The following is a 27983-nucleotide window of genomic DNA, read 5'->3' as shown; positions in this document are numbered from 1 at the left end:
CATGTAATTTCATTCCTTAGTTTAAAAATAGCTTTACAATGTAAAGGTCAAATTGGGAAGCAACAGAGTGTGGCTGGGGGTTAGGAAACCTGGATCTGTAAATAGGTAACAAGGTAACAAACCTTAGACCTCTTCTATGAGGGAGTATCCCTTTTGGCTCTAAAAACATCTAAGATTCTCTAGTTTCAATGTCATGATTGTTTGAACAGAAACACAGTACATTGTGTAGCACACGCTTTCTGTTGCTAAACAAAGTTTACAATATAAATAAATCATGTTCAGACATGAATTTTAGAACTCTTTAGAACTGATGCCAATTTTAAAATTATTTATTGGAAATGCTAGAAAGAGTTACCAAAAACAAAATAAAACAAAACAAAAAAACCACACACCTCAGTTCTCTTTTGCAGTATCAGAGCAAAGTTTGAATATAAATATTTTACATTTTTGTATAAAATCAGCAATAAGGAAAAAGATACAAAAACAACCAGAGGTAAAAACAAATTTCAGCAATAACACTGTGTGCAATCATCTCAAAACTGCTACTCAAGTGACCATCGAGGCTGATTTTTAAAATTTCAATAATGACAAAATTCACACCATAACAGCCCTGCATCGGAGCACCAACAGGTTTTATTTCCTTCCTTTTTAAAAGGTTGGAATCCTTTTATTTGTAAATACTAATGATTAAGAAAGTTTCTAGCAACTCCATTCTTAAAAAGGAGCGCCTTCATATTTCCTTTAAATTCAAACAAGTTTCGTTTGTACTTTGAAGCAAGAATAATAATAATGATAACAAACCATGAACAGTAAAGCACAAGAGAGTCCTTTTAAAGCAAATAAATAATTGTTTAACTAAACAGACTTGCTGTAATCAAAGCACAGACCTGCTGTAAACACAAGAGCATTTCAATGGTCAGGGGAACATTGATATTTTTATCCAATGGCAAATTTAAATAGCCACAAGTTACAAATGAATCTAGCACATATCTAAAAAGTCAAAGGGATATCAGTCTCAATCACCAACTAGTGAAAAGTGATCACGGAGTATAAACCTGTCTTTACTAAAAGTTTTGTATCATTCGCAGTATTTAAAATGGCAAGAAAACTTAAATCTAATGATATAAAAAGTCCTACCGTAATTTAGATCTACCAGGAACTTACCTATAATTGTTATATGTTATTTCGTTCAACACTGGCTTAAGTAAATTAAATTAATGCCTGAGAAATGTAAACAAGCCTTACTTTAGGGAATAAAAAAACAGGCTTATCTGCCAGTAAGCAGCTAAATTAAATACATAATGAGCCAGGTATATAGAAAGGAAGTTCATTTTTGCTTATTTCAGGCTACATCCTCTTGGTGAAATAGTTTAATAACTGAGATTAAGCCTTTTCTGCAGCCATATAAGTTAAGACCACTTCAGAGTGGATCTACACTATAGTTTTCGTTTTGAAGAATTGCCATTTTGACCTGTACATACCTTTGCAATAGGTTATGTAGGAAATTGATTCGTGTTTAGTTTTATCCCTACTATTTAAAAACCAGGCATTGAGGTACAATATTAGGCATACCTTGTTCTATTAGGATGTAATCATCATATGTTTGCCCCTCTGAGTTAGTCTTACATTCTCTGTGGGTCTCAATTTTGCCAACTTTCTATCAAAATAAGAGCCCATTTTGCTTTCTAGTTTGAAATACTGAAAAAGTGAAGTCCACTGTTGACAATAGTTTTGATGTAAGGGGGAAGATTTTAATGCTGGAGATTGTGAGGTTCAATTAAATCAAAATGTGCATCCAATTTGAAATAGAGTATATAGCCAATACAGAATTTATGGATTAGAATAATTTTGCACTGACAGATTTCTCCTACTACCTCCTTAATTTTTTTTTCCTTTTAAGATTAATGTGTAGATGTTAAATCATTTAAATGTGAGTTACATAGGAAAAATAGAAGAGACTATACATAGCTACCCTTTCCTTTCAAAATTTTTCTACAGTTTTCTTTGATAGCAATTTAATCCTTGAAACCCTTCTGAAAATAACCCAAAGCTTTTTGTTTCTGTAAAAGAATACCTGTTTCCTAAGCCAGTAATAGTTTTTATACTCAATTTTGTTTTGAAAAAAGAATTTAAGGTATCAATCCAAAATGTTATTAAAATAAAAGCTGACTAAAATTAGAATATACTATAATTTCACCCTAGAAAAGGAAGGATTTTGTTGGCAAGTAGGCCATTTTTTGTGATGTTTCTTCCTATTCAAATTCAAACATGCTTAAATTTTGAGGAGCACAGATTAGAACAGTACAAAAAACATGCTCCTTTCTCATAAAACATTAGGGGAAAAAGTCGGTAGATTATAAACTAGTCTACTGCCATTTAGAGATTATTACTACAGTGATGTGAAACAAAAATTATTTTGCCAAATCTATTTCAATGACATGCCTTTTTTCCTTCAAAATCTTTTTTTTTTAATGACCGCATCTACTGGACCCTCATTGACAACTGCCCTGTCACACATATTTGCCAGGTTTATTTCCCTTCCCTGAAGTACTCTTATTTTAAGATATGTTTCACCATTACAAGGACATGACAGATTTCTTTAAAATGGTGTTTTTCCAAGTTAAAGTTAATACAGTTCCAACACCTTAAAAAAAAAACCCGAGAACTCTCTGTACTTTTAAAATACATGGGGCATTAAGTGAAGACTTCATTTTTGTTTTTGTTTCACAAGGCTTAAATTCCTTCAGTTGGAATTTAAAACTTGAGGCGACAAAACAGAAGTTGTAGAGTGGATGTATATATATTTTTTCAGTCAAAGAAACATTTGATAGACTTAGCTTTCAAAACATCTGTTTTCCATATTCACTTTGGAGCTGGATAAACATTGAAAGGTCTTCTTTCAGGTTTGGCTCAGTGACATTTAAGACGATATTCAAGTACTATTAGTAAAATGCCGCTCTACAAGGATAGGTATCCACATATTTAATTTTGCAAAGAAGCATTATTTTAACCAACCTACAGTATATCTGGCCAAAAAAGCCTTTAGAAATCGTTTTGACTTCAGAATCTGTTGCTGCCTTCCATAGGTCCTGAAGGTCTTGCACGTGTCCATGAGATGTTATCATTTTTTCATAAATGCAGGGATGATAGGGAGCTTTTCCTTCTCCAGAAAAAAATACATGATGCTGTGGGACAATTTTCATTTTGTTGGCACATAGACCCATGAACACATCATCTATGTAAAGACTAGAATTGAGTGTCTGTGATGCTTCGTATACCTTGGCCGCTACATCACTGGATATCACATAGGCCGCACCAGCTGTGTAGTCTGGGTAAGAAGGCCAATGGTACATTTCATAGGGGACATAGTATTTGCTGCTCTTATCTCTTACGGGAGGGGACCCTCGGTGGACTCGTCCCACCCAGAAATCCTGAACACCAATTTGTTCTAAACTTCGAAGGTATTCAATAAGATTTGGCATGTGGATAAATATGTCATCGTCTGCTGACATAACAAATCTGGCATGTGCACAGTACGTGTTTATCCATCTGAACTGCAAAAGCAATTTTAGAGTGAGATTGTAGAAAGTATCAGTGAAGTCTTGCTGAATTAAATCATTATACTCTTGATCTTCTACAAAAAGCTCGTTTTGCAGTCTCTCTCTCTCTGAATGCAGAGGGTTACTCGGACTCCCTAATGCAAAGAGAGTCTTAATGTTGGCATTCAGTTGAGAACGAACGTATCTGTCACTACCCCATGTTTTTCGAATGGCGTCCCGGCGATTACGGTTTTCAGGAGAGGTCTTTACAAAGAGCAAAAGAAGCACATCTTGATCTCTACATTTCTCCTCATGATTAATCAAGTATTGGAAGCCAGCAACGCTATCCAAGCTGTGCCTGAGGGACAGGCTGTCGTTCACGAAGGTGTAGCTATTTATGAGGTATCTGTAAGAGTAGGACTTCACATGGCTCATAATATGATTATCAAGGGGTCCCCAAAAAAACATGAGGCTCAGTAAGAAGCAAGTGGCAAACAGATGTACAAACTGCCATTTTTTAATTCTTCGGCCACTCACAAACATTCTGGTGTTCATCCAGTCTGCCTTTCACTTCAGGATCTGCCTTTAAAACATTCTGTCTGACGCTTGCGATGATACAGAACTTTGTTTTTGCAAACAGATGCCCATTGTAGTTAATGCATGGTCTGGCTAGTTGTCCTTAGACCCCAGGTCGGGGCTGCTCATTTCACAAGGGCTCTCTTCTGAAAGACCATCCCCTGTCCTGGGATTGCCCAAGAATGGAAGTCTCGGAGGAGGAGGAGGACCCTGAGACCCCCTCCCAAATGATCCACGCTGGCATCCTTCAGCCAATTCTCATGATTTCAGGAGCGATTCCCAGCGATCTTCTTGTGGATTTTACAGGAGGCCTGTCAGAGCAAAGAAAAGTAGAAGCCAGTGAACGGATGGCAGGCCTTTGGAAAAGAAACTGACTAAAATGAGTCAAGAGACTGTCGGATGACAGCCCCACCCACCCGCGGGCAGGTTGGCTGGCTCTAGAAAACATGCAGTCACACCAGTCACTGGTTTAAATGCTTGGCCCAGGGAGAGGGGACCCATGCAGAGAGGGCTGGGGCCGAGGCCCTGGGTTCAGGTCCTGCCCGTGCCACACCTCAGTCAGCAGCTGGGTGACCCTGGTCAGGTCTCCTGTGCCCTCCCTGAGGGTCAGTTTGCTCAAGCGTCCAAAAAAAGGGCCGGGCCGGGCTCCCTCTGTCTACGTCAACCAGTTCTGACGGGGACCATGAGGTCTCGCTCACAGGGAAGGCTTTGGAGCCACAGACCCAGGCGACCTGGGGATGGAAGCCCGCCAGGGGCAGGGGGATGGAGGCAAGCCCAGGGAAGGCGGGGCGGGGGGGCGGGGCCGCGGGGAGGAAGGGCTCGGATTGGGGCAGAGCAGCCGCCAGTCAGCCCCACGCCCCGCCCCCGTCCCAGCAGGAGTGTGCCCCCCCGATCCCAATCTCCCCCCACCCGTCCTCCCAACTGTAAAATGAGGATAAGAATTGTTGGGAGGGCCCAGTGATAAACATGTGATGCACTTCTTAGCACACAGTAGGCTCTTGAGAAATGCTGGTTTGGAGAGGAGGATCTGGGGGGTGGCAGCCCCCCCTTCCACACAACCTGCTCTAAGTGTAGGGGAGGGTTCTGCCGCCCCTCCCCCAACCCTGAGGCTGGCCCCACCCCCTTCCTCACAGGGATGCCCAGCCCCTCGCCCTGCACACCCCTCGGGGGAGACAAGTTTTCCTCCCTCACCCTACTTTCCAGGCTCTCCTACATCTGACCGAGACAGGAGCTCTCCTCCCCTCCCTCAAAGGGGTGCCACTCAGCTCCTGTCTGGGGGTGGGTGGAGTGGGGAGGGGGCTTTTGGGTCGAGGGAAAAGAGCCCGCTAGACTTTGCCTGACTCCTCTTTAGTAACTCTACCCCTCCCACATTTACAGAGCCCTTTAAAGCACATTCCTCAGGCCAATTAGCAGTCCATTTCGAAAGCAGCCCCCCTCTCCCCCCCCCTCAAGTACTTCCACAGACGCTAGTGTGAGTCCCCAAAGCCCACCAGAGTGGCCAAGGCAGTGGCCCCCACCGCTGGGGTTTCCAACCCCCTGGCACAAGCTCTGGGCCTGGGGCAGAGAGGGGGAAATAGCCTTAGGCTGCGGTCTGGAGACCCATCGTCCAGTGCCGCCCTGGCCTGCCGCTAACTAACTAGCAGCAGTTTTAGGCGGAGGCCCTGGCCTCGACCTAAGAGGGAGTTAGTTGGCCTCAGACAGACCATTAGGGTCTCCCCGTGGGAATCAGAGGTGGGAAAATCCCTGAAAGGTCATCTAGTCCTACTCCCTTCCTTGACATAGGATGAAGCTGGTACCCAGGAAGTTTAAATGACATGCCCAAGATCAGACAGGTAGAGGGGTGGCCAAGCTGAGATGTCAGCTCTGGTCTTCTGACTCCCAGGCTCCAGGGCTCTTTCTCTCATCCCTGACTCTCTAGTCCTTACATGCTCCAGTTTATTGTGTGCCAGTCTTTACTAGCTAGGGCGTGTCCCATTCTGGCCTCTAGGAGGACAGAGCTTGGCTCAGCGGGGACAGGGAGGCTCTATGGTAGGTTCCCTCTGTGGCTTTGGGCCTTCAAGACTGAATCACCCTCTATGCCAATTCTCATTAGTGGTCGTCACAGAGAAGGCCAAGAATGCAGAAAGTCAGAGGAAGACAGCGCATCAATGCGAACTCCGTCTGGGGACTTTGCCCACAGATCTGGTCCTCATAGCAAATAGGCTACACTGGGTTTGTCTTTCTAGGTGGGGCACACACATACCACCACTCCTTCCTCTTTAAATTTGTCAGAGTTCCTGGGCTAGCACCTAGATGAGGAAAGGCCTAGCAGTTGATATTCCTGACCTTATCTGCCCTCTCCAATTTCTGCTTCATAAGGGTCCTCTCGGATAGTTCCCATGAGCTTCAATTTTATGCCTAAAAACAGAAGCCACAAGGCAAAAGGATGGGGGACTCTTCCATTCTAACATATTCATCACATGGGATTGCTAAAAGAAACCTAACTGAAAACATAGGCCGTCTCTACTCTAACTACAATCACTGGTATTCAGGAGTGAGAGAAGCTGCCTTGAAAAACAGAAGGGATCAGTGGAAAAATTAGCTGACCATTTAGAAAGAGATGACTAGTCCAATTCCATTCAATAATGCATTACTTAACAGGTAGCCTTTAAAACTATCCTATTACCTCCTGGGTAAACTGACTCAGAGTTTTTAGAAGCTGTTTAATAACAGCTCTCTGCTATCCTGAAGTACTCAGAATAATATGCTAAGAGAGGCTAGCTCCTCAGGGCAATTCTGTGAGAGTGTGTGTGTGTGTGTGTGTATGTGGTCACACTCTCATCACAAAAAGATGTGAAAGGTCTTAGAACTTTGGGAAGCTTTGGACAGAAAATTCCTACTCTCCTGGAGGCTACACTACCTTGGGTTAACCATTGTTTATTTGAATTGCTACCAGATCATTAATCCGATGAGGGGGAATGCTTTTGAAAGGTTCAGTTCTTCCTTTGGTGATACTAAATGAGGACATACAAAACTCTAGACTCAAAAAATTAGCTCCAGCAGGAAAATCACCAGAAGAATTTACTGAGCTTCGGAGCCCCTCTCCACTACAAGGAGAAAAGAGTCAGCATCCAATGTGGGGTCCTATCTCCTTAGCAGGCACAGGGTCTGAAGGCCCAGCAAAAAATGTTCACATCAGCAAAGTCCTTAGCACCGTGATATCGTTCCAACAACAGAAACAGATATGATTTTGCCAAAGGAATGTCATTAATGAGGAGTACAACTGTTCTTGTCGCCTCAGCACCCCAACAGACCATTGAGTCTTTTCTGTTTGTCTTGTAGGTGAAGCCTCGTCTATGGGTTGTCTCCCTCTATTAGAATCCCATGAGCTCCCTGAGAACAGAGACCGTTTTTTTCTTTGTGCTTTGAACACAGTAGATTATTCATAAATACTTATTCATTCAGTAACTAAACTGAAAAAATACTGTCGACACGGCTTCTGCATTTTCTGAGAGTCCAAGTCAGTTTTCGTAATTTGAATTTATATGCATTTTTTTTAAAAAAAGGCTTTCACACCCAAAAGTTCTGGAGGAAGGGGTAGAGATATCCTGTCAGAGACAGAAAATGCTGGGTGCTTACAAACACAAAGCATCATAACCTGGAATACAACACTCAGCAACTAACTGTTGACAACAATCTGCTGTGACAGGCTTCCTTTTGTGTAACTGCAATATGGTCTGGTGACTCATCAACAAACTGGAAACTCACAGGCAGTTATGAGTTTTATTCCCGCTTTGGTCCAAAACGTAATTGCATGACCCCAGGAGAACTCTAAGCTCTCTAGGTCTTTTGGCTATTTCATCTCGGGGGTGGAGAGTGGGTGAGAGAAGGGGGATCCCCAGCTTATTTTATACAATAACTAAAAGAGAACAAAAAGGATGGGCTTTCAAAGCCCTTTGAAAAAATAAGCTATGGGACACAGATTTGGGGTAGAGGAGGGAAAAACAATGGCCATGGGAAAGTTACAATCTGCTGCATCACTTAATCCCTCTGGGGCTTTTCTCCTTTTCTTGTACGCAGTCAGTGTTTAATGCATTCTAAAGTGACTTCTTCATTGCAAAATGAGAGGGGGTTAATTAGATGATTTGTAAGTCCTCTTCCAACTGTAATATTCTATGATTTAATGGATATGACCAACTTGAGTTTGTGTATTTGCTCTATTTAAAAGAAAGAATATAGTTTCATTGTACACTACGTTTCTTAAATTTGTTTTTATTTTCCACGAAGTATCATAAGTGTCTTTTAAAAACATTTCTTGGCTCTATCACAATGTTTCTGTCAGTTTCTGGCCACTTTTACAAAAGGTTAACAATAATTGACTCTAAGAGAACTGGAACTGTCTCAGGCAATCATCTAAGAGATTCAGGAAAGGGGGGGGAGCAGTGAGGGAAATATGGCAGATGCCATCTCCCATCCTTCTGGGAGAAAAAAAAAGCCTCATCATATTTCAGAGTCCCTGCTGGCTTTAAGTTCTAGGTTACATTCTCTCCCCAATCTTTTCCCATTGTCCCCTCCCTCACCCCAGATCATTCAAATCCAAGGTTCTCAAAACATTTTCCATAAAAAGAAGTGGGTTTTTTTCCCTTTTACATTGGAATTCTTCTTTATCAATCAACACGATTTTTTGGAGGAAGAGGGTGTTTACTTTGTGTCAAGCACTGGGCTAAGAGCTGGGGATACAAAGAAAAGGCAAAGTTCTGTGTTTAGTATCAAGTTCCTAGAGGAGAGAATATGCACATTTTTTAAAATGGGTAGCATATTTGCTTAATAGAGATTCAGATTCTAGCTAACTTCAAACACTAACAAAAGGGTCAAGCCCTCTAATGCGCTTTACAGTTCCCAGATCTGCAGTTTAGAAATTTCATATTATAGTCAGCTTCTCTGAAGCAATCTAGAGTCTTATGAGACTAAGGGCATCATGGTGACTTTCAGCAGCCTTGCTTCTTGCTATCCTGCACTCTTTCGGTCAGTATCTAAAAGGGGCAGAGACCCTGCCATTATTTTTTCACTTCAGTGTCCTAGTGCATTGTTGTTGCAGGGGGGTTTCAGTCACCTCGCCGATTCTTTTCGACCCCATTTAGGGTTTTCTTGGCAAAGATACTGAAATGCTTTGCCATTTGAGTGTTTAATTAATCAATGACTGCTGAATGGAATTGGGCAGCAGGCTAAAATTTGGCAAACAAGAGGAATCCTGGCTTGCCAGATAGAGTAGTGGCCTGTACTCAGGACTGGACCTATCCTAAGGATGTTAGAAGATTTTCTGCAAGTCTGAGCTACCCTGTGTGTTCAGTCTTCTCTCATTTTGTATTTTTTTTTCCAAATCAAATTTATCTTACAAATAACTCCAGAAAAGGATTTTACTAAAATGAATGTATTGGCTTCTTAACTGCTAGACACTATTTCTAAGATTATTTTACTTTATGTCAATCACTCAACAAATTAAATGGCTACTATATTTGGTTATTCGATGTACCATGGAAGGCACTGGGAATATGAAGACAAGGAAGGAAACAATTCCTCTTCTCCAGGATCTTACATTCTAATGGGGGAGACAAGTACATGTGTAAGGATGGACAGTATAAACACTAGGTGAATAAATACAAAAATGTACAAAGGAGTTAAATTCAACGTAGTTTAGGAGTTATTATCGCACCAGCAATGGTGGGAATGGGAGGAGGGTAGTGGAATTAAGAGATGATTCACACAGAAGAAGGTGTCTGAACCTTTTCTTACAGAAAGGAAGGGACTCTTATGAGATGGATGTGAGGAGGGAGGGTGTTCCAGGCGTGGAGATAGAAAATAGAACATTGAATATCAAGAACAGGAAGTCAGTTTGGTTAGACATAAACTGTAGGAGGGGGAGTAATGTTCCATGAGGCTGGAAATACAGGGGTCCAGTTGTGAAGGGCTTTAAAAGCTAAATGGATGAGATATTTTTGATCCTGGAGGCAATAGGAAGCCGTTGGAGTTAATTAAGTAGGGGAGGCACCTGGTCAGATTTGCACGTAAGGAAAATTACTCTAGCAGTAGCGTGTGGGACGGATTAGGGCTGTGAGAGACTTGAGGCAGGAAGACCAAGTGGGAGCCTGTGGAAAAAATTAGGTGAGGTGATGAGGGTCTCAACTAAGGCAGCAGCTACATTACTGGAGAAGAGGGGTTAGAACCATGAGATGATGGTGAAATGGCTAGGTCTGGCAACTGACTGACTGGCTATGTGGGGGAGGAAGAGCGAGGAGCTAGGAATAACGCACAATTTATGAACCTGGGATCCTTGGAAGGATGGTGCTGCCTTCAACAGAGCATTCCAAGAATCTGAAAACACGCAAGAAAAAACCCCCCTCTTTTCTTTGGAAGGTAACCTAATCTTGAGTCTCAGTTTTCTTTCTCCTTTCTAATCCAAGAAAAGGAAAAAAAAAGGAGGCTGGGCCATTTGCCAGCTACATAGGGCGTTGGTGAGGATGGCGACGTTTTCAGCTAAGTCCTCGATATCTCATTGAATGGTCGTGAGAGCCATGGTGAGGTCAATCATCCGAGTTACAGTTTGTGTCTAGAAGCAATTCATGAGTATTCAAAAAAAACCCAACGCCTGGCCCAGGCTGAAGTCCTGCCTGTTAATTCGCCGAGTGACCTTCAGGATAAATTATTTCACAGTTTAGGACCAGTGTTTCCCCAGCTACAAAATGGAAACAATCCCTGCCCCTCCTGCCTCTCGGACTTGTTGTCAAGCTAGAACAGATACTCTGAACATGCCTTGTAAGCTCTGAGGCATCACATAGACGCAAGGTAAAAGACAGAAGGCGGCTAGCTAGGTGCTGAAGTGGATAGAGCACCATTCCTGAAATCAGAAAGACTCGTCTTTACGAGTTCGGATCTGGCCCGAAACACGTACTAGCTGTGTGACCTTGGGCAAGTTACTTCACCCTGTTGGCCTCAGTTTCCTCATCTGTCAAATGAGCTGAGAAGGACATGGCAAGCCACTCCACTCCGGTATCTTTGCCAAAAAAGCCCTAAAATGGTTCACAAAGAATCAGACGCAACTGAAACTGAACAGCGAAAGGACAGAGAGAGAGGAAGAGAAGCAGTGGAAGAAGATGAAAAAACAGGCAGAAACCATGGCAAGGGAAGGAGTTACCCAAAGATATGCCTGGAAGATTCAGTCTTCTTTTCCGTGAGTTGCTCCAAATGAAGAGACTTAAAGAAATCCTATGAACTCAGCATTTAAAACTCAGGGTTTGTATGACAGGGCCCAACATCAGGCATGCGCTATTGGTCACTGACCGGATTTTTCCCAGTGCCATAGATCAGACCTAGAAACAGATCCTTTCCCTGACATAAGCTCACACCTATCCAACAAGTTTGTTGGATTGTTGGGTGAATGAATAAAGAACCACACTACCCCGAGGATCTCTGAAATAGGCCTGGCATGGGTGTCTGTCCTGGGCTTGGAATGAATCTTGTTTCTCCTCCTCATAGCGCTCACAGAGTAAAAGTTCAACAGATGTTTGATGAAGCCAAGTAAAATACTGAATACGTCAATAAATTAATACATTCTCCATTGTCCTTAAGTACTTTCAGTGGGACAGCAGCTGTTTCCCAAGGAGAGCTGTTTGGTTCCTGTGTTTAAAATATCCATGCGTGTGAAAAGTTGTTTAAGGTTGGCATATATGTCAAGTAAAACCATGGATAAGAATGTAGTCTCTGGTTTTCTGCTGAAGGATGATTTAAATACCTGCTCCTAAAGTGCCATTCCGCCCCCCCCCACGCACACATACCCACTCATATTTATATAGTACAGGGGTTCTTAACCTGGGATCCGTGGACCTTCGAGGGGTCCCCAGATTTGGATGAAAAAAAATAACTCCTTTAATTTCATTTACCTTTAATTAAAATTTAGTTTCAGTAAATCACTCACCCCTGCTTTCGATTATGAATACAGGCAATAAACTTCATTCTGAAAAGGGTCTAGATGCTTCACCAGACTGCCCAGGGGGTCCATGACTCACAAAAAGGTGAAGAACCCCCGATATTGTGCGTTAACGTTCAGAAAGTGTCTTCCTCAGGACAGCCTAGTGCCAGTAACGTGTGGTTCCATTTTACAGATGAGGAAACTGAGGGGAAGAGAGAGGACTTGCCCACCATCACCCAGCTTCCCTCCTAGTCAGGACTGAGAGTCCCAAGTCCAGCATTCTTCCTATGCTGCCACTTAACAAAAACCAGCTGGGCTTCAACCTATTTTGTTCATTGAGGAGAACTTGCATTCTGGGTAAATGGAAGCAATATAAAATAAAGTGGGAAGGGAAGGTGGGTGCTAAATAATGGAGGCCCTTCAATGCCAAGTGAAGGAGGCCATTTATATTTTGTGCTCCCAAGCAGTGAAGCTTGGAGAGCTAGTGCAGCTCTCTGAGCTGGATAGGAGCCTCCTACGCCACAGGGAAGCTCTTTTGGTAGAGACTGATGACAATGAGACCAGGCAGGAGGCTATAGTAGTAGTCCAGGCAAGAACCAATGAAGATTTGAACAAAGGTGACAGATTGGTGTGAATGAAAAGAGGGTGCTGGGGACGATGGACTGATGAATCGACCAGCTTGGAGGAGTCACCTGAGTGACTGGGAAGACAATGGTGCCCTAATCAGAAAGGAGGACATTTGGAGAAGAGGTTTGGAAGAAGATAAGTAGTTCATTCTAGACGTGTGAGTTTGGGACGTCCAGGAAGGAGAGGCAGGCCAGGCAGGCCAGTGCTTTACGATTATTATTTGATAAGGGGGGAGGGAAGACCCAACAGACAGCTGATTCTACAGCAACAGAATGCAGGGGATCAATTTGTGCTGGATGCATAGATTTGGGAATCATTGGCTGAGGGGTGACACTTGACCCCATGAGGGTAGATGATGTCACCCTGTCAGCAGATGAAGGGGAGGGGGAGGGGAAAGAGGGAGCAGGAGAAGCATTGCTGAGAAGGCAGGAGCTGGGGGGTCTGATCCAGAGAGAGGCTTTTGAGTCGGTGGACCTGAGTTGGACTCTCAGCTCTGCCCTTACTGACTTTGGACAAGTCACTTCACCAGGCCTCAGTTTCCTCCACTCTAGAACCTGCTGGCAGTTTGCTACCGAGGACACAGATTATGGTATTGTTAGGCAAGATAAAATCTCAGCAAGCAACGCCAGCTGTAAAAGTCTTTGTGTACTTTCATCCAAAGGGCTTTGAAGAGAATAGTCATCAGAATATTTAGGCAAGAGAAGATGGATGTAAAGCACTTCTCAAGACCTTAGTGTGTGGGCTGGTTCTTTAAATCTTTTGAAAGCTTTTGTTCTATGTTATTGGCAATTAGGGAGTGAACAGACCTATGGTTTATTATATTTTGTGCTTTTTCTTTCACTTAATGTAATCTGATCTATTTCCACGGCTATAGCTATCCCTTCTATGTATTTATCCTTCCTTGATCTCATCTCTAACTGTCTTGTGAGCAAAAATTTCCATCTGGATGTCCTAATGGCAAGCACTATAACTAGGACATGGCAACTGAGCCTCTGCCTTGGGCAAAGCCCCACCTACCATTGGCATCGGGGAAAGGTGGGTGCCCCAAGATCACATCTGTTTGTGGGAAAGGGATGGTGACAGTGGAAGGAAGGAGACCCAGTCACCTATACTCTTAATTGATAACAATGAATTAAAGTAGGAAGCTACCAGAAGTTCTCCAGGGGTGAGCTCTTCTCCCCTCCCACATCCCTTGCCCAACTGTTTCTGTCCATTCCTACTGCTCCTATCCCTCTGAAGATATCTTTTCTCCCCCTTCCTTTTGGTAGGAAAAATACTAGTTATAGCTCCGCCATGGGCAGCTTAAAACTCAGCAGGTCCAAAACAGAGACTGTCATCCACTTTCTCCTAAAACCTGTTCCTCTTCCCAACTTCTCCTATTTCAGACATAACAGTTTAACTGGTTTCCCCATCTAACAGTTTAACTGGTTTCTCCATCCATCCTTCCTACCATGTCCAAATCATTTGTTTACAACATAGGTCTGACCACGTCACTTCTGCTCAAAACCTTCAGCAGCTCCCTGCTGCCTAGAGAATAAAGCAGACCTCTTAGCATGACAGTTAAGACATCCTAATGATTCTTCCTCTGATTTTATCCCCTGAAGGTATTCTTTCTCTCATCCCAGATTTTCCTAGAACACTGCTGTCTTCTCAACCATCCACCTCGAATCACACTTAATTATGTCCATGTTGTATTCTCTCCAGTATAAAGTAAATGCCTGGGGGCAGAGATGGCGATTTTTTTTTTGTCTATAGATCTCCAGCGCCCAGCATTGTGTTTTGCATGCAGCTGGCACTTAACGTTCTCTGAATTGAAAAGATGGCACTAGAATCCTTCCAATCATCAGCATCTTTCCTCACCTTCATCTTCATCCCCATCTCCAGTTGAGGCGCTATGTTACGTAGAGTCAATCTGCATAATCTCTACAACATCCTTTTTTCTCTTCTCACACTGCTATCACCTTAATGCAGCTCCTCTTGCCTTTTTTGCTTCTACTTGGTCTAACAGATTTTATTTTTGTAAGATTAAAGTATGAGGGTAGCATAGGGTGATGATATGTACTATTATCCCTGAAAGACTTTAGCATTCTAGCCTGTTCATGTTTTGTTTTGCTTTTTTCTAATTTCTGGGGAAGGGGATTCTACAATGTTCCTCCACACTACTGCAGTATTCGATAATCTTCTGACAGATAGGAGGGATTTCTATTCTCTAAAAGAATGTTTACTGAATTAAAGGATAACCTAATTTCGTTTACACCCATTTTCTTTAGCCTGAATATTAGGTTACCCTTCCTTATATAGCCCAACTGCTCCCATTTTACAAAAAGGTATTAAATGTTGGTTGGCTCACACAACTTCGGGCCTAGTAAGCACATACAAAAGCCACACCCCCTTCCAGGATGTGATGTATACAAGAACATTTTTGTTGTTGCTGTTTACTCCATACAAACTCCCAGTACCTCTGCCTTGGCCCGGAGATTTCTTCCTCTTCACCTCTGCCTCTCAGAATCCCTGGCTTCCTTCCAGACCCAGTTCCAGTCAGGCAGGAGGCTTTTTCTGTGCCCCCCACCCCCAGCTGCTAGGAGACTTCCTCGGAGACTACTATCCAGCTATTCTGCCTTGGATGTGCATGTTCTTTCTTCCATTCAGACATAAGCCCCTTGGGGTCAGGCCCTGGTTTTGATTTTCCTAGTGCCCGGCACCATCAGCATTTCATAAATGCCTACTGATTGATCAAACAGGCTCTAAATTCTTCACCCTAGAACGAGAGGGACGATACTTAGGAAAGTCCTATCGGTAAGCATCATGGGAAATACAATTTCCATTCTTACCTGCTACATTTCTGTTTCCTGCCATATGTTCTTTGCTGCCCCTTCCTTCCGTTCCCCAGCCCCCAGTGAGTACACACATCTTTTCTGTTCAGGTTATAAATTCGGAAGATCCTTTTCACCCACTTACACATAAGCCCATTCCCAAACTGAGGATATGTTGGGATGCTGGAAGGTTGGGGCAGTAGGGGTTCCAGGGTGAAGATTCCTTACTAACAGTGTGGCCCTCCAGCAGGTACAGCAATTTGTGTAAGATAAACGAAAAAAAAAGTGTCCTGGCGAGGAGGGCAGTCGCTTTTGTTGGTGGAGGTGTTGAATGCACTGAGACCCACTGCCCCACTAGCCATCATCAGCCTAGAAATCTACCCTGGGGGAAACACAAGAGGCTGAAGCTTTTATAGTGCCAGGATTAGGGCACCCGGGTGGGGTGGGGGAAATAGTTCTGAGGCAGGCTGCATCACAGAAAGACAATGAGCTGGGTTCAGGACTGACTAGGAAAATTCTACAGCAATTTCAACTGTTTGGAGGCCTGCTAACAACGCCCCAATCCCATCTGCCCCCCTTTCTTTTAAAAAACACATTCTTGTGGCCACCCGTTAAAAGAATGCAATCTTGATGTGACCCTAAGGGCAATAGAGAGAGAGTTGGAGGGCATGGGCAGAAGGCTACCAGACTTATCACCGATGGCATCCGGCAATCAAGAATGTGGCTTTAAAAGACCTCAGAGACACCTAAGACCAGAAAAGGATGGAAGCCATTGCATGGTCAGAACAAGGGACAACGGATGGGCACCGACGGCTGGCCTGGCACCGGAAGAAACGCGCCTTCTTCCAATGTCCTCCATTAGACTGGCATACTACGGTCTCCAAAGAACTGAAATAAAGGATCACCCCAAAGACAGTGGAGAGATACGTGGGGAAACCTGCAACTCCCAAGTACCAACAAGGAATTGGGAAGGGGAAGAGGCTGGTCACCATACCGTCTGTGTCCCTTCCCAGACGTTGGGTATTTTCTCCTTTGAGTTCTTGAAAATGGATCCCTCAACAGCCTTGACATGGTGTCACGTCCAGCCCAGACTCCCTTTGGGCACGCTTGATCTGGTCCAGGCTCCCTTTGTGACCATTCCTACTTCTTTGTACAGCTCATCTGGGACTGAGATGATGGCATCCAAATGGAGTGGCACCACTGTCATTGAAGAAAACAGCTTGTTACAGAGTGTCAACACGTCTTTTCCAGATGGGTGGCAGCATATCGTCAATAATGAATTGGGCAAATGCAGCATGTAGAAATACCTGATATATTGATATATCCACACACATGTATATACACACATACATACATATACATGCATGTGTATATATGTGTATTTATGTGTGTGTATGCATGTGTGTGCATATTTATTTATTCATCCATTTATTCATTCATTTATTTATTTATTTATATCAGCCAGATGGTACAGCAGATACAGTGCTGGGCCTGGAGTCAAGAAGACTCTTCTCTGAGTTCAAATCTGGCCTCAGACACTTACTAGCTGTGTGACCGTGGGCAAGTCACTTACCCCCATTTGCCTCAGTTTTCTCATCTGTCAAATGAGCTGGAGAAGAAAATAGCAAACTACACCAATATCTCTGCCAGGAATCACATAAGAATAAAAAAGGGTGGGGTAGTGGTCATGGCAAGAATGAGAGTGAAGAGATGGAGTGCTTGAGTCCCTGAGTGTCCCCCCCAGAAAAGATAATGTCCTGAGAATCACAGTAAGGCCTAAAGCACATTAGATGGGGCCCTGTGGAGGATTTCTGGGATGACATGGGCAAGAGTGAAACGGGAGGAGAAGCTGTGGCCAGACTGCAATCTGGACAGCTGGAGGGAATACACTCATCAAGGGAATCTGAGAGCCATAGAGAGCATGACTGCCTATCAAGTAATGAGATGGGTCCGGCTTTCCGTTCCAAAGCAGTCCTGTTCTTTCTAGACTTATGGTACAAAGCCCTTTCTTAATTCTGACTAGGAATATTGGAGAGAAAATGTAACAATGCCCATCACAGCTTCTTTCCCTCTCTTTCCATGTTCCAGGTATTTTTCACCTTCGCTCTACTCTTTTCCTCATCCATTCTTTATTAAACTAAATATCTACAATAAAGACCAGTGTGTCAGAAGAAAATGGTAAAGTTAAAAGAAATCAGGAATGATAAGCTAGAGACTTGCTGGCTACAAGGTTAACAGCTTAAAATGGGAGATCTCTGCCCCATCTCTCCACCATGATCCTCCTTCCATTCAGGGCAGTGGTGAAGCTCTTCAGTGGGTTCCCATAATGAGAGAAGGAGCCCCAGAATCTCTTCCAGTGTCTGAAATCATAACTGTTGATGCTGACTTACCTTGATTTTCTTAGGTCACAGTCTCTCTTTCTGGGATCACAGACTTTTCTGCTATTCTTACTGCCTTTTTTCTGCTCCAAACTCTACTTCCTACACTGCATTAGTGGAGAAACTGCTTTTGTGGGTTTCTTTTAACTGTATAGTTTAGGCACTTCCCAAAAGGAGGGTCAGTTCTTGTTTCATGTCATAGAAGATACCAGAAGAAATGGAGAAAGAAAGGGAAGAAGGAACAGAAAGCAGGTGGGAAGTGAAGATTATACAGTATGTCTTAAGGGATAAGTACATGGGTAGCTATTTGGCAAACTGGGGGAGGGCAGAGAAAAAGAACCAGCCTCTGAAATGGCTGCTGATATTTTCGGGAAAAGTTTTTAATATTACAGAACATGATGGGAGACAGAAAAATGTTGGTACAAAGTAGATTTCTAATTCAGGTGCATAATAAAAAATAAATTAAGGATCTGATGTTTTATGCAGCATCAGCAAAGAAGAAGTATCAATTTACATAAATCATATTTAATCCATAAATAATGTCAGACTCCCTAACCATAATGTAACTGCATTTTTCACATCTGAGCTATAACACGGCTTGGGAATAGCAGACAGAAATCTTTAGACAACTTGGGAACAAATATGCCACCTGAGAATGAAGATGGGAGAATACTTTGCTATAACAAAAATGTTTGCATTTTTTAAAAGTCATAGTTCACTTAAGCTGGTCACTTAAGCCAGGTGGCTTCTCCCCCACCCCCATGTGTTCCATGCAATCTTGGTTCTACAGGGTATTTTACAAGTGGCCTTTATAGGGAATCATCTATCCATAACTATCATGAGTTTGCTTTAGTACAGATATTATTTATGAATCCACTTCCTTTCTCTTTTGCTAACTCCACCCAGTAACAGCACCTTTGTTTCCCAATACAACTGGGAAGCAAAGTGAGTTTCTCTCTAGACAGAGAAAAGTAATTATATTTGTTACACTATACCCTGGATGAGGGACATCAAAAGGAGGGGAAATGATATTCCTAGCCTTAAAAATCTCCATCCCCCAGTCTGGGTCCATCCTGGTGAGGGGCAGATATGTAACCCTGCCACAATTGAGGTAGGGTTTTTGAGACTCGCAACTGAAAAGCACATCATCTCTCAGACAGCCTAGTTCTGAGTCTCTGCCATTGGGCTAGGCTGGCTACCTTCTGGACCCAGAAGAGCCCCCCAGAATGCCTTTCCACCTTAGGATAACCTTCTAGAGCTCTTCTGGGAAAGTCAATCCCCTTGCTTCCTCCTGCCCAAAACCTTCCCCCTAACAAGGGGCAGGCATCAGGGGAGCCTTTCTCTGCAATCATCCTTATCATGGCATTCACTTTAATCACTCAGCCTTATTTCATGTGGAATGTCAAATACATAGACTTGTATACATTTGGTCATACACACATACACACACACCCATCCATTAAGATTTTATCACTTGATCAAGGTTTTACTTTAAATTTAAAGTCTTCTAAATTTAAGCCACTGTCAGCACATGGGCACAAACTTTGTCACAGTCTACACTATAACATTGAAAAAGGATAGGGCCTTTTTCTAGGCAAAATCTAAATGGTTTTTTTGTGCTCTCCCCCAAGTACAAGGAAATACTAAATTCCTTGGGGTCCTTACTAACTAAATAAACCTGGCCCTGAGCCCACCACATATACTGAAGTAGGAATCATTCCATTAGATACTTAGCCTCAGAGGATAATCAAAGAATTAGGATGGTGCCTTGTAGGCTACCTGAAAGTGAGCTTAATCTGGTAGTTTATTTTGGAGATGCCTGCTAATTATATTTAGGGATGTTAGCATACCAGGATGGTGTTTGTGGCTTTGGCAAAGTAGTGAACTGTTTGTTTCCATTCTGGCCCCAAAGGGTAATTTTGCAGGCCTGCCAACTCCGATCTAAGTCTGTTGGGCTGAATACACTCCCACTTGTTGGGATTTGGGGGATGGGAGATGCTTCCCTGTTCATGACTGACTTCATGGATGGTGGCCTCTTGAGATACCATCCCCAAATGAGTTTTTCTTCTTTCTAATTTTTTGTGTATTTCATATGTGCAGCAGAGATAATAAGTAACAACACAAGGTGCTCTTTTTGTTTGATGAACTGATGCCAGGAAGTTCTATCCCAAAATTCAACTTGAGTTTGTTTGATCTTCTTCTGTCAGCTCAATGATTTTATAGCCAGAAACATTAGTGAAATATTCTTTTTCCTTTTCTTCATTATCTGTGTATTAGTAGCACCCATATGCTCGGGAGCACACACACACACACACACACACACACACACACACACACACACACACACACACTCTCACTCCCCCCCCATATATTCAAATTAGGATTTTCCCCTTTCTATAACCATCTCTGTTTTAATCATATTAGTAGTAATTGGATCCTGAAAATCGTTGTCCCAGTTTGCTGATCTCAGATGAATAGTTTTTCACAAATGACTTTGTGACATAACAGAATAGGAGATTTGTCTGACAAGCATTTCAGCAGAATTTTAATCAGGTTGAAATAAGCCTTGCTGTGGTCTAAACAATCAAGTTGAACTAGGCCCTGAGAGCTACAGACCTTTGGTCTGATTTTACCTCAATGGCTGAAATACGTGAGTTAGCTGTAGGAGACAGAGAAAGCTGTGGAAGACAGCAAAGCCTTCCCACAAGCGACCGAGGAAGAAAACAAGCAAGTTCCTCAGGCCTCGCCAGTAGAAACCTCTTGCAACTAACTGGCTTTCTTAGAGCACATTTTTGCCCTTGGGAAAATTTGGATCTGGTGTCAAAGGCCACTCCACAGAACGTAGGGATTTTTATGGTCTTGTGCTAAGCGCTGGAAGACAGGAGCCAAGATCTGGTTTGTCAGACCTGCTTTCCTGGAGTAGCTGTATAAGCTTAGCACATCATTAACCTAGCTAGCCTTGGTAATCTAGAAACATGAAAGGACTGGATGATTTCAGTGCTAAAATTCTCTGATACATTTGAGGGGCTAAGCGTTTTTTAAAATCAGTTTCTCTAGTGTCTTTTTCCATTTTAGAATGAATGCACATCACTAGATCTTTCTCCTTTCCCTCAAATGATTTTCTGCAGACTAGGCTAACTGGAAACTGATATGCTAAATTACTGAAAATTCAAATCTCACCCGAGTATCACAATTTGTTTTCATGTGATGCTTATGTCTTCTATAACAAGTCAAATATTCCTTAGTGAAAGGTATAGGTTCTTAACATGACAGCTATAAACTTGTTTTTTAAAAAGATATATATCATATATATCATATATAACTTTCAATATAATAGGTTTCCTTTGTAATTATATTTAAAAGCATGACTGAGAAGGGGTTCATAGGTTTCCCAAGACTGCCAAAGGGGGAACATGACAAAAAATGGTTAAGAATCCTTAAAATACAGGAATGTCTAACTTTAGGTTCTAGATTAAGTTCAAGGAAGTTAAGGTTCTGGATTGAGTCAAGGATGGCAGAGGTACGTCTCAGGATTATAAAGGGCTAGCAAGATTGTAAAGTCAAATCTGGTCATTTTACAGATGGAAAAATTGAGGGAGAGCAGAATAAAAGCCTGGTTTCCTGTTTCCCCACCCTGTACTCTTGATGTCAGGCTTACCATAATCTCTGCACTTTGCCTCCATTCTCTATGAATCAGGGCACACACCTTTCTTTCCTCCTGCCTCCTAGGATGACTGCATTTGACAAGATATTATCTCACTCTTCCTTGAAAACTCAAGGTTATGACAAATATATCAGGCTATCTGATATAAAGGACTAAGGTCCTTTCCAACTGTAAAATTCTGTGGTTTGCCATGTATTTGTCAAAACACTGTCACCTAAAATGAGAACACATCTTATCCTCACAATAATTCCGAGAGGTAGGAGAGAAGAGGGCTGTGTGCCCTGCTTCATGAAAGCCACATCCAGGGCCCAAAAGACGTGATGGACATGGCATCTAGTATACAGGGCGCCAGGCTGTGCCATAGGAAGCCCACCTTCTAGTTCTACTTTCCCATCTGTAAAATGGCAGGGTCAGACCCCATGACCTCGAAGGTCCCTTTTCAGCTCTGAAATGTTTCTGCCCCATCTATCAAATGTCAGAGTTGCTGTATGGTAATAAGGCATGGACTGCCACATTTTACAAAGAATTTGCAAGGACTGTCCCACAAAGGGCAAAGAAGAGAGGGGCAGAGTGGGTAGAGTAGGTTATAACACAACCAATGAGAGGCTGCACAGAACAAGTGTCATCAAGGAAAGTAGGATCGAAAGAAGAGATGGACTGGAGAGTACTTGTGACGTCAGGAGAATGCAGAGGAAGGCCCCAGTACACTGGGTGGTCCCCTGAACGAGAGGCACAGAGGATGGGCTGACATGGATGCATTATGCTCTGAATCTAGCTGAGTACTGAGTATGACAAATGCGAGGTACAAAACCATTCGCTCAGAATCTATCAGGTTATCAGATAGAGTGTATGCATTTTCTTCTCTTTGAAAGGCAGTGGGCAGCTAGTTTTCTGACTGAATTTTGCCAATCCTTCTCTGCCATGTTTAATTATATAGTTTATGGTTCAGTTGTTTCCCAGAAGGGGCCCACATTCTATCCTGAAAACCAAGTGTTAGGACTGTGCTCAAGGTGATGGCAGCCTGTTTTAAAAAGTGATGCATTTCCTAACCCATGAACTACTGTAGTAGAGGCTGATATATTTGTACATTAGAAAGTCATTCATTATTTTTCTGTTAAAATAGCATCACTTGGATTATCACTATAAAATAATTCTAGCTATTACTATTTTAACAAGACTTTCATAAGAGTATCATAATTTTTATTCATTTGGGATATTTTAGGTTGAAAATACAACCTCTCTATAGTATTTTTCTGGATAAGGAACTCAGTTTACCACTATAGGCAGCAACATAATAAAAATAATGACAGCAAAAATAGAATGAGTAAGAACTAAATAGAGTGAGGTAACTCCATTTGGAACCTAATTCCAGAAGCTTATATATAGAGATTTCACTTGTAAAATCCCATCATGTATTGGTCACTGATGTCCTTAAAGTCACTGATGTCCATTAACTCTGTCCTTAAGGTGTAAAATCTCATCATTTATTGGTCACTGGTGCCCTTAAGCCTCTGAGTTCACAATTTCTTTGGGTAACAAATATTTTCAATTTTACACTGTTCACTTTAGCTAAAAATGAAAAAGTCAATTATTTCTACTTTAAGCTCCTGAAACTTTAATGAATGAAAAACATATGAATATTTCTTACTAGGCTTGTAACTATGAATCTTGGGCCAAACTAAAGTTAACCTTTGTGCAAAGCATTTTTTTTTCAGGTGCTTCCACACATATCTTCAGTACTTCCTCCGTATAAATAAGGAACCTTAAGCATAGGTAGGTTGCCTGAGTGTGCAGCCAAGTCATCTTTTCTCTAGGTCAGAAGTTCTTAATCTGGGGTTCACAGACACCCAAAGTGGGGTATATGGATAGATTTCTGGGGGTCCATGAATTTTTTTAAATTTTGATAACTGTACTTCATTATAATTGTTTTCCTTTGTAATCTATGCATTTAAAAACATGAGGAGAAGGACTCCATAGATTTTCACCAGACTTTGGAAGGGGTGTAACACAAAATTTAAGAACTTCTGCTCTAGACAATGTAGTAAAGAGGATCACTATATTTGGGGTGAGAGGAAATGGGTTAGAATCTTGGTCACTTTAATCTGTCAGGGCCTCTGCTTCCCCATCTGAATAATGAGGAGGTCAAAATGAATGATCTCTAAGATGTATGCTGTTTATTAGCCCCATGAAGGGCTGGTTTATACTTGGAATTCACACACTAAATAACCACAATCCCTTGTGTGGGTTGAAGGAACACAATCAAGTGCTATTTGTAAATGTCAGTAATTCAGAATGCCGCCACATCTGTCAGAAGGGAAAAGGGAAAGGAGCACTGAGAAGATACTCCGAAGAAGGGTAGAAATCCAATGATTAACTCTGGAAGTGGGGAAAGGTCTATCCACAGACTTTTCATTGACCCGAAGAACCACTCTGGATGGAAACAAAGGAGATGAGGGAAAAGAAATGGAAGACTTAGGCATCCCCCTTACCATCATGGTGACCAGGAGTATATATGCATTTTTTTGAAAAAAAAGATTTTTTGCATTGACAAGTACAATTGTCTCGGAGGGGTTGACCTACTTCCTTTAATTCCGGAGAGTTAGGGCCTTTTCAAAAACTGATGCTTCAATTATGGCAGATATATTTAGAGAGATAATGAAAAAAATTTCTGCAAGGAATACATCTGAGTGCATTGCCACTTCTGGCCCAGATGCAACAAAACTGGGCCCTTTTCAACTCTGTGCTAATGCAGTATTAGCACAAATTATTGCAGGGAAATATTTCACCTTAAAATTTTTCTTGATGTCTTTAAATGGTTGACCTAAAAGACTCCCTCTTTTTCTTCTTGTGAAGAAAGGGTAACAAGATGAAAACCAGCTACATATTTTCTGCCTGAAAACTGTCCTTTAATGGTCGATTATACTCATCGTCTCTGTGGAGCTGTGATCAATTAGACAATCCAATATTCAGGGATACTGTTTTAGAAAAGTACCTCATCACCCTTTTCTAGGGTACCACTCCCATCACATCGCCTCACACGGTAAATGGGTACTTCTCAAACACCGGGACTCTCAATTCTTAAACCCAAAAGACTGAAGCTAATGCATCACCCTGGACGATGTCCGAAGAAACAATTAAGACACCTCAGCATCGGAATATGAGAATATTTGATCAGGACCTGGGGAGTGACCACCACCCACCACCAAGGCAGGGTTTTCTCACTCTGAGGTCTCTATTTTGCACCATCCTGGCTCGAATACCCGACTTTTCCTATCAATATCTGAGAGACTGGGGAAGGGGGGTGTGTGGGAACAGCTTCCCTACGTCCTTATTAAGAATTTGTATACCAGTTCTTTCCTGAAAACTAGAGACATAGAACCCAGATGGATTGGGACCCTGGAGGCCAAGCAAAGTGGGGCCAGAGCAGGAGGCTTGCGTCCTTCTCTCATTGTATCACCCCCACAATGTTGGGATTCCTAAGGCCAAGCTTTAAACTCGAACCTGCAGTGGCTGCCCAGGCCCGAGAAGCCCAGAGTAGAGGCCATGCCAATCGCAGGCGGCCCAGCCTCGCCCCGGGTCCCCCGGGTGGCCAGCGCAGGGTCGGGGGTGGGGGTGGAGGTCACCCGCTGGGCGCAGCCACAGGCCGGCCCAGCCCCGAGCCAGAAGGAGCAAACAAAAGGAGGCTGAGCAGGTTTGGGGGAATGGTGGGGTGGGCCAGGCGATCCTGCCTTCCCGGGCTCTGGAGCGGGTGGCCAAGCCCAAGCTGCCCAAGGGAAGGAAGGCACGCCGTGGCTGTGGCCGCTGCCTCCCTCCCCCCCCACAAAACCAAACCCAAACTGACACGATTTGAGCCTTAAAGCCCTCCAGTTCCCAGGCCAGGTCCTCTCCCGGGCTCATCCCGAGCTCTTCCCCTTAGAAGCGGCCCTACCCGGCCGGCAGCAGCCCTCCCAGCCCCGCCCAGTCTACTAGGACCTCTGCCGCGTGGGGTTGCACGGGCAGGACAAGTTCACTACTTTTGACCAGAGTCCCAGTTAGCCGTCTGGCCCCTATCTCTATAGGGAAAGTGGGGCCGAGCAAAAGGCCGAGGGGGCTAGCGGGTGAGGGCCACGGGAACGCCGGAGACAAGGGGCGTGAGCTGGAGAGAGGGGGAGGGGGCGAATGGGCGGGAGAGAGGGGGAGGGGAGACTGAGCTGCAGGAATGAGCCGGAGACCCAGAGTGAGCCGTAGAGAGGGGTGAAAGGGGGAGTGGGCTGGGCGGAGGAGGTGGACAGTGAGCTGGAGAGGAGGGGAGTGGGCTGAAGAGAGGGCGGAGAATGGGCTGAGGAGAGCCAATGGTGGGGAGGAGGGTAAGGGGGCTCGCGACGCCTGGGGCCGGGGGTGGAGGTGGGGGGGGGTGTGGCAAACCCTACGGGGACTTCGTAAATATGTGCTTCTGTTTTCTCCTGAAACCGCCACAACTCCAGATCTCCCGCCCTGAGCCCCGCAGCGTCCCCCCTCCCCTTCTGGGCCGGTGAGTGTGCTTTTTCAGAAGACATGGAAAAGCACAAAGGGTTAAAGGCCGAGGGGCAGAGATGATCCAAAAAGGGGACAAAGCCATATTCTGTCCCGAGGAGCTCGGCTCCCTGGGTGAATGAGCCAAGGTGCACTGCCGGGGGTACCCACCGCCTCCTAGCTCCCGTGGCCAGTCCCAGGCTCCTGTCCAGTACGTCTCCCTTGGGAGCAGCTGGGGCTGGGCAGGGGCGAGGCAGCGGCCTCACTAAGAGGACCCGGGACCTAGGCGACGAAAGAGCGGACTAAGGACTTTCCCGGGGCTGCCGGGGTTGGGCTGCTTTCCCCACCGAGCCCGAGGCTATTTCTAATCCAGCCAAACCTCAGCAAGCCAAACCAGCCACAGGCTCCTCCAGCGCCAGAAGCCTTCCAGAAGAAAGCAGGAAAACTTTTCACCCTTCCTCAAATAAACTCACCCAGTGCAGCCGCGGCTGTCCACACTGCCCAATCGGAGATCGGCTTCCCCTCTCCGCGATCGTCCCGGCAAAAGGAAGAGTCTCTAAGAACAAAAAAACTTCCACGTTTTAAGCCTTCGGCTGAGGCTTAAGGTTTTTCCCCAGACACTGCCCGGCTGTTTTCCCTCCCCCTGCAGGACAAGCCGATTAGAATCAGTTGAAAAGAAGACCATCCAATCAGAGCCTGGCTCCTCCGCACTGGGAGGAGGGAGAGCGGGCTGTGATCTTTAAACTTCTCCCAGCCCCTAGCAGCCCCAGAGTTCTGGGCACTCGCTGAAGACTCGTGTGGACGCCTAGCTAGAGGCCACCGTGACCAAGTGAAGTGCTCTGTTAGAGACGGGTCTATTCAGGTGATCCATCCCACCCTTAGAGGGTGTCTGTATGGTTATGGACGGAATACGGAAACGTTTCCCCAGACCCGTTCAGTCCCTTTAATCATTATTATTTGGGCCTAAAGAAGACAGAATTTTTAAAAAAATGTTTAGCTGTTTAGGCAGCTTGCCTACTTTTAAAGAAAGTACTGAAGTCACATACTCAGGCAATGTCGAAAGACCAAAGCTTTATACTAACCAAATTGCAGGAGATGCAGCCCCCCCCCAAAAAAAAAACCCCTCAAAACAGCTTCCAGGCTCCAACAACCTCTCTGGCTATTTCCTCACAGGCTAGATTTTCTGTGGCTGCCTACCTACATGGTACTACTAGGAAATTTTTATATTGAGTACTTAGGGAATAGTAGGTGTATTTTTTGTTTTGTTTTGTTTTGTTTTTGCATGGGGTTAGAGTGAGAAGCTGAAAGCAGTCATGGCCCTTCTTCTCTCCCAAGATCTTGCTGTCTAATTCAGAAAAGATACATGCTGGACATATATCAAACCATGGACAGGATTCATTTATGTACAGGAATTTGTTATGGGGCTTAGTGAGCAGTCCCATGAATAAAATGATCATGACTCACCCTGAGTGTGGAACAGATCACACTTGTTCAGGACTTTGTATGCCCAAACATGAATCGCTATCCTCAGTTATGCATACACAGTATCACTTTAGTACTCATTTTCCACCTTACCTATATTTCTCAGTATCTGTTAAAACAAATCTAAATCTACTGAGAGGCAGCCCAGTGTGATTCATAGGGAGTTGATCTTGGAATCAGGAGGGTTTTATCTTGGAGTCCTTGTCTTTAATACATCTTGGCTGTGTGGGCCAGGGCAAGTGGCTTAACTTTTCAGTGCCTTTAGCAGGTGATACTTGCTGATCTGAATTGGTAGAAGAAATTCCTTACTGAAAACGTCCTACACTGATGAAATCATAAGTCCAGTGAAAATACAAAAATATCTATCTATATGTCACAGCCCTAGCAGAAGCATGTAAAATTATACTACAGAGTAGGCAGGCAGGTTGGATGCCTGTGTTGGTGACTAGGGGAAAGAGTAAATGAAGT

General features: G+C 43.7%; 2 protein-coding genes across 12 annotated transcripts in view; one reads left to right on the top strand and one right to left on the bottom strand.

The window, feature by feature from the left end:
- Positions 1-27983, top strand: part of MCF2L2 (MCF.2 cell line derived transforming sequence-like 2) — a 362380-nt gene that overhangs the window by 197503 nt on the left and 136894 nt on the right. The gene's annotated exons all lie outside the window — the stretch shown is intronic.
- On the bottom strand, positions 314-26689 carry B3GNT5 (UDP-GlcNAc:betaGal beta-1,3-N-acetylglucosaminyltransferase 5). Its single transcript, XM_020980845.2, has 3 exons — positions 26507-26689; positions 16495-16700; positions 314-4426 (listed from the first exon to the last, which is right to left on the bottom strand). The coding sequence occupies exon 3, from the start codon at positions 4092-4094 to the stop codon at positions 2943-2945; it is 1152 nt and encodes a 383-aa protein (XP_020836504.1). The 5' UTR covers positions 4095-4426; positions 16495-16700; positions 26507-26689; the 3' UTR covers positions 314-2942.

The sequence above is a fragment of the Phascolarctos cinereus genome, unplaced genomic scaffold, assembly GCF_003287225.1.
Source record: "Phascolarctos cinereus isolate Bilbo 61053 unplaced genomic scaffold, phaCin_HiC Scaffold_7;HRSCAF=346, whole genome shotgun sequence".
In the NCBI taxonomy this organism is placed as follows: Eukaryota; Metazoa; Chordata; class Mammalia; order Diprotodontia; family Phascolarctidae; genus Phascolarctos; species Phascolarctos cinereus.
The sequence above is the reverse complement of the archived record's forward strand: the minus strand, read 5'-3'. Positions and strand labels throughout refer to the sequence as shown.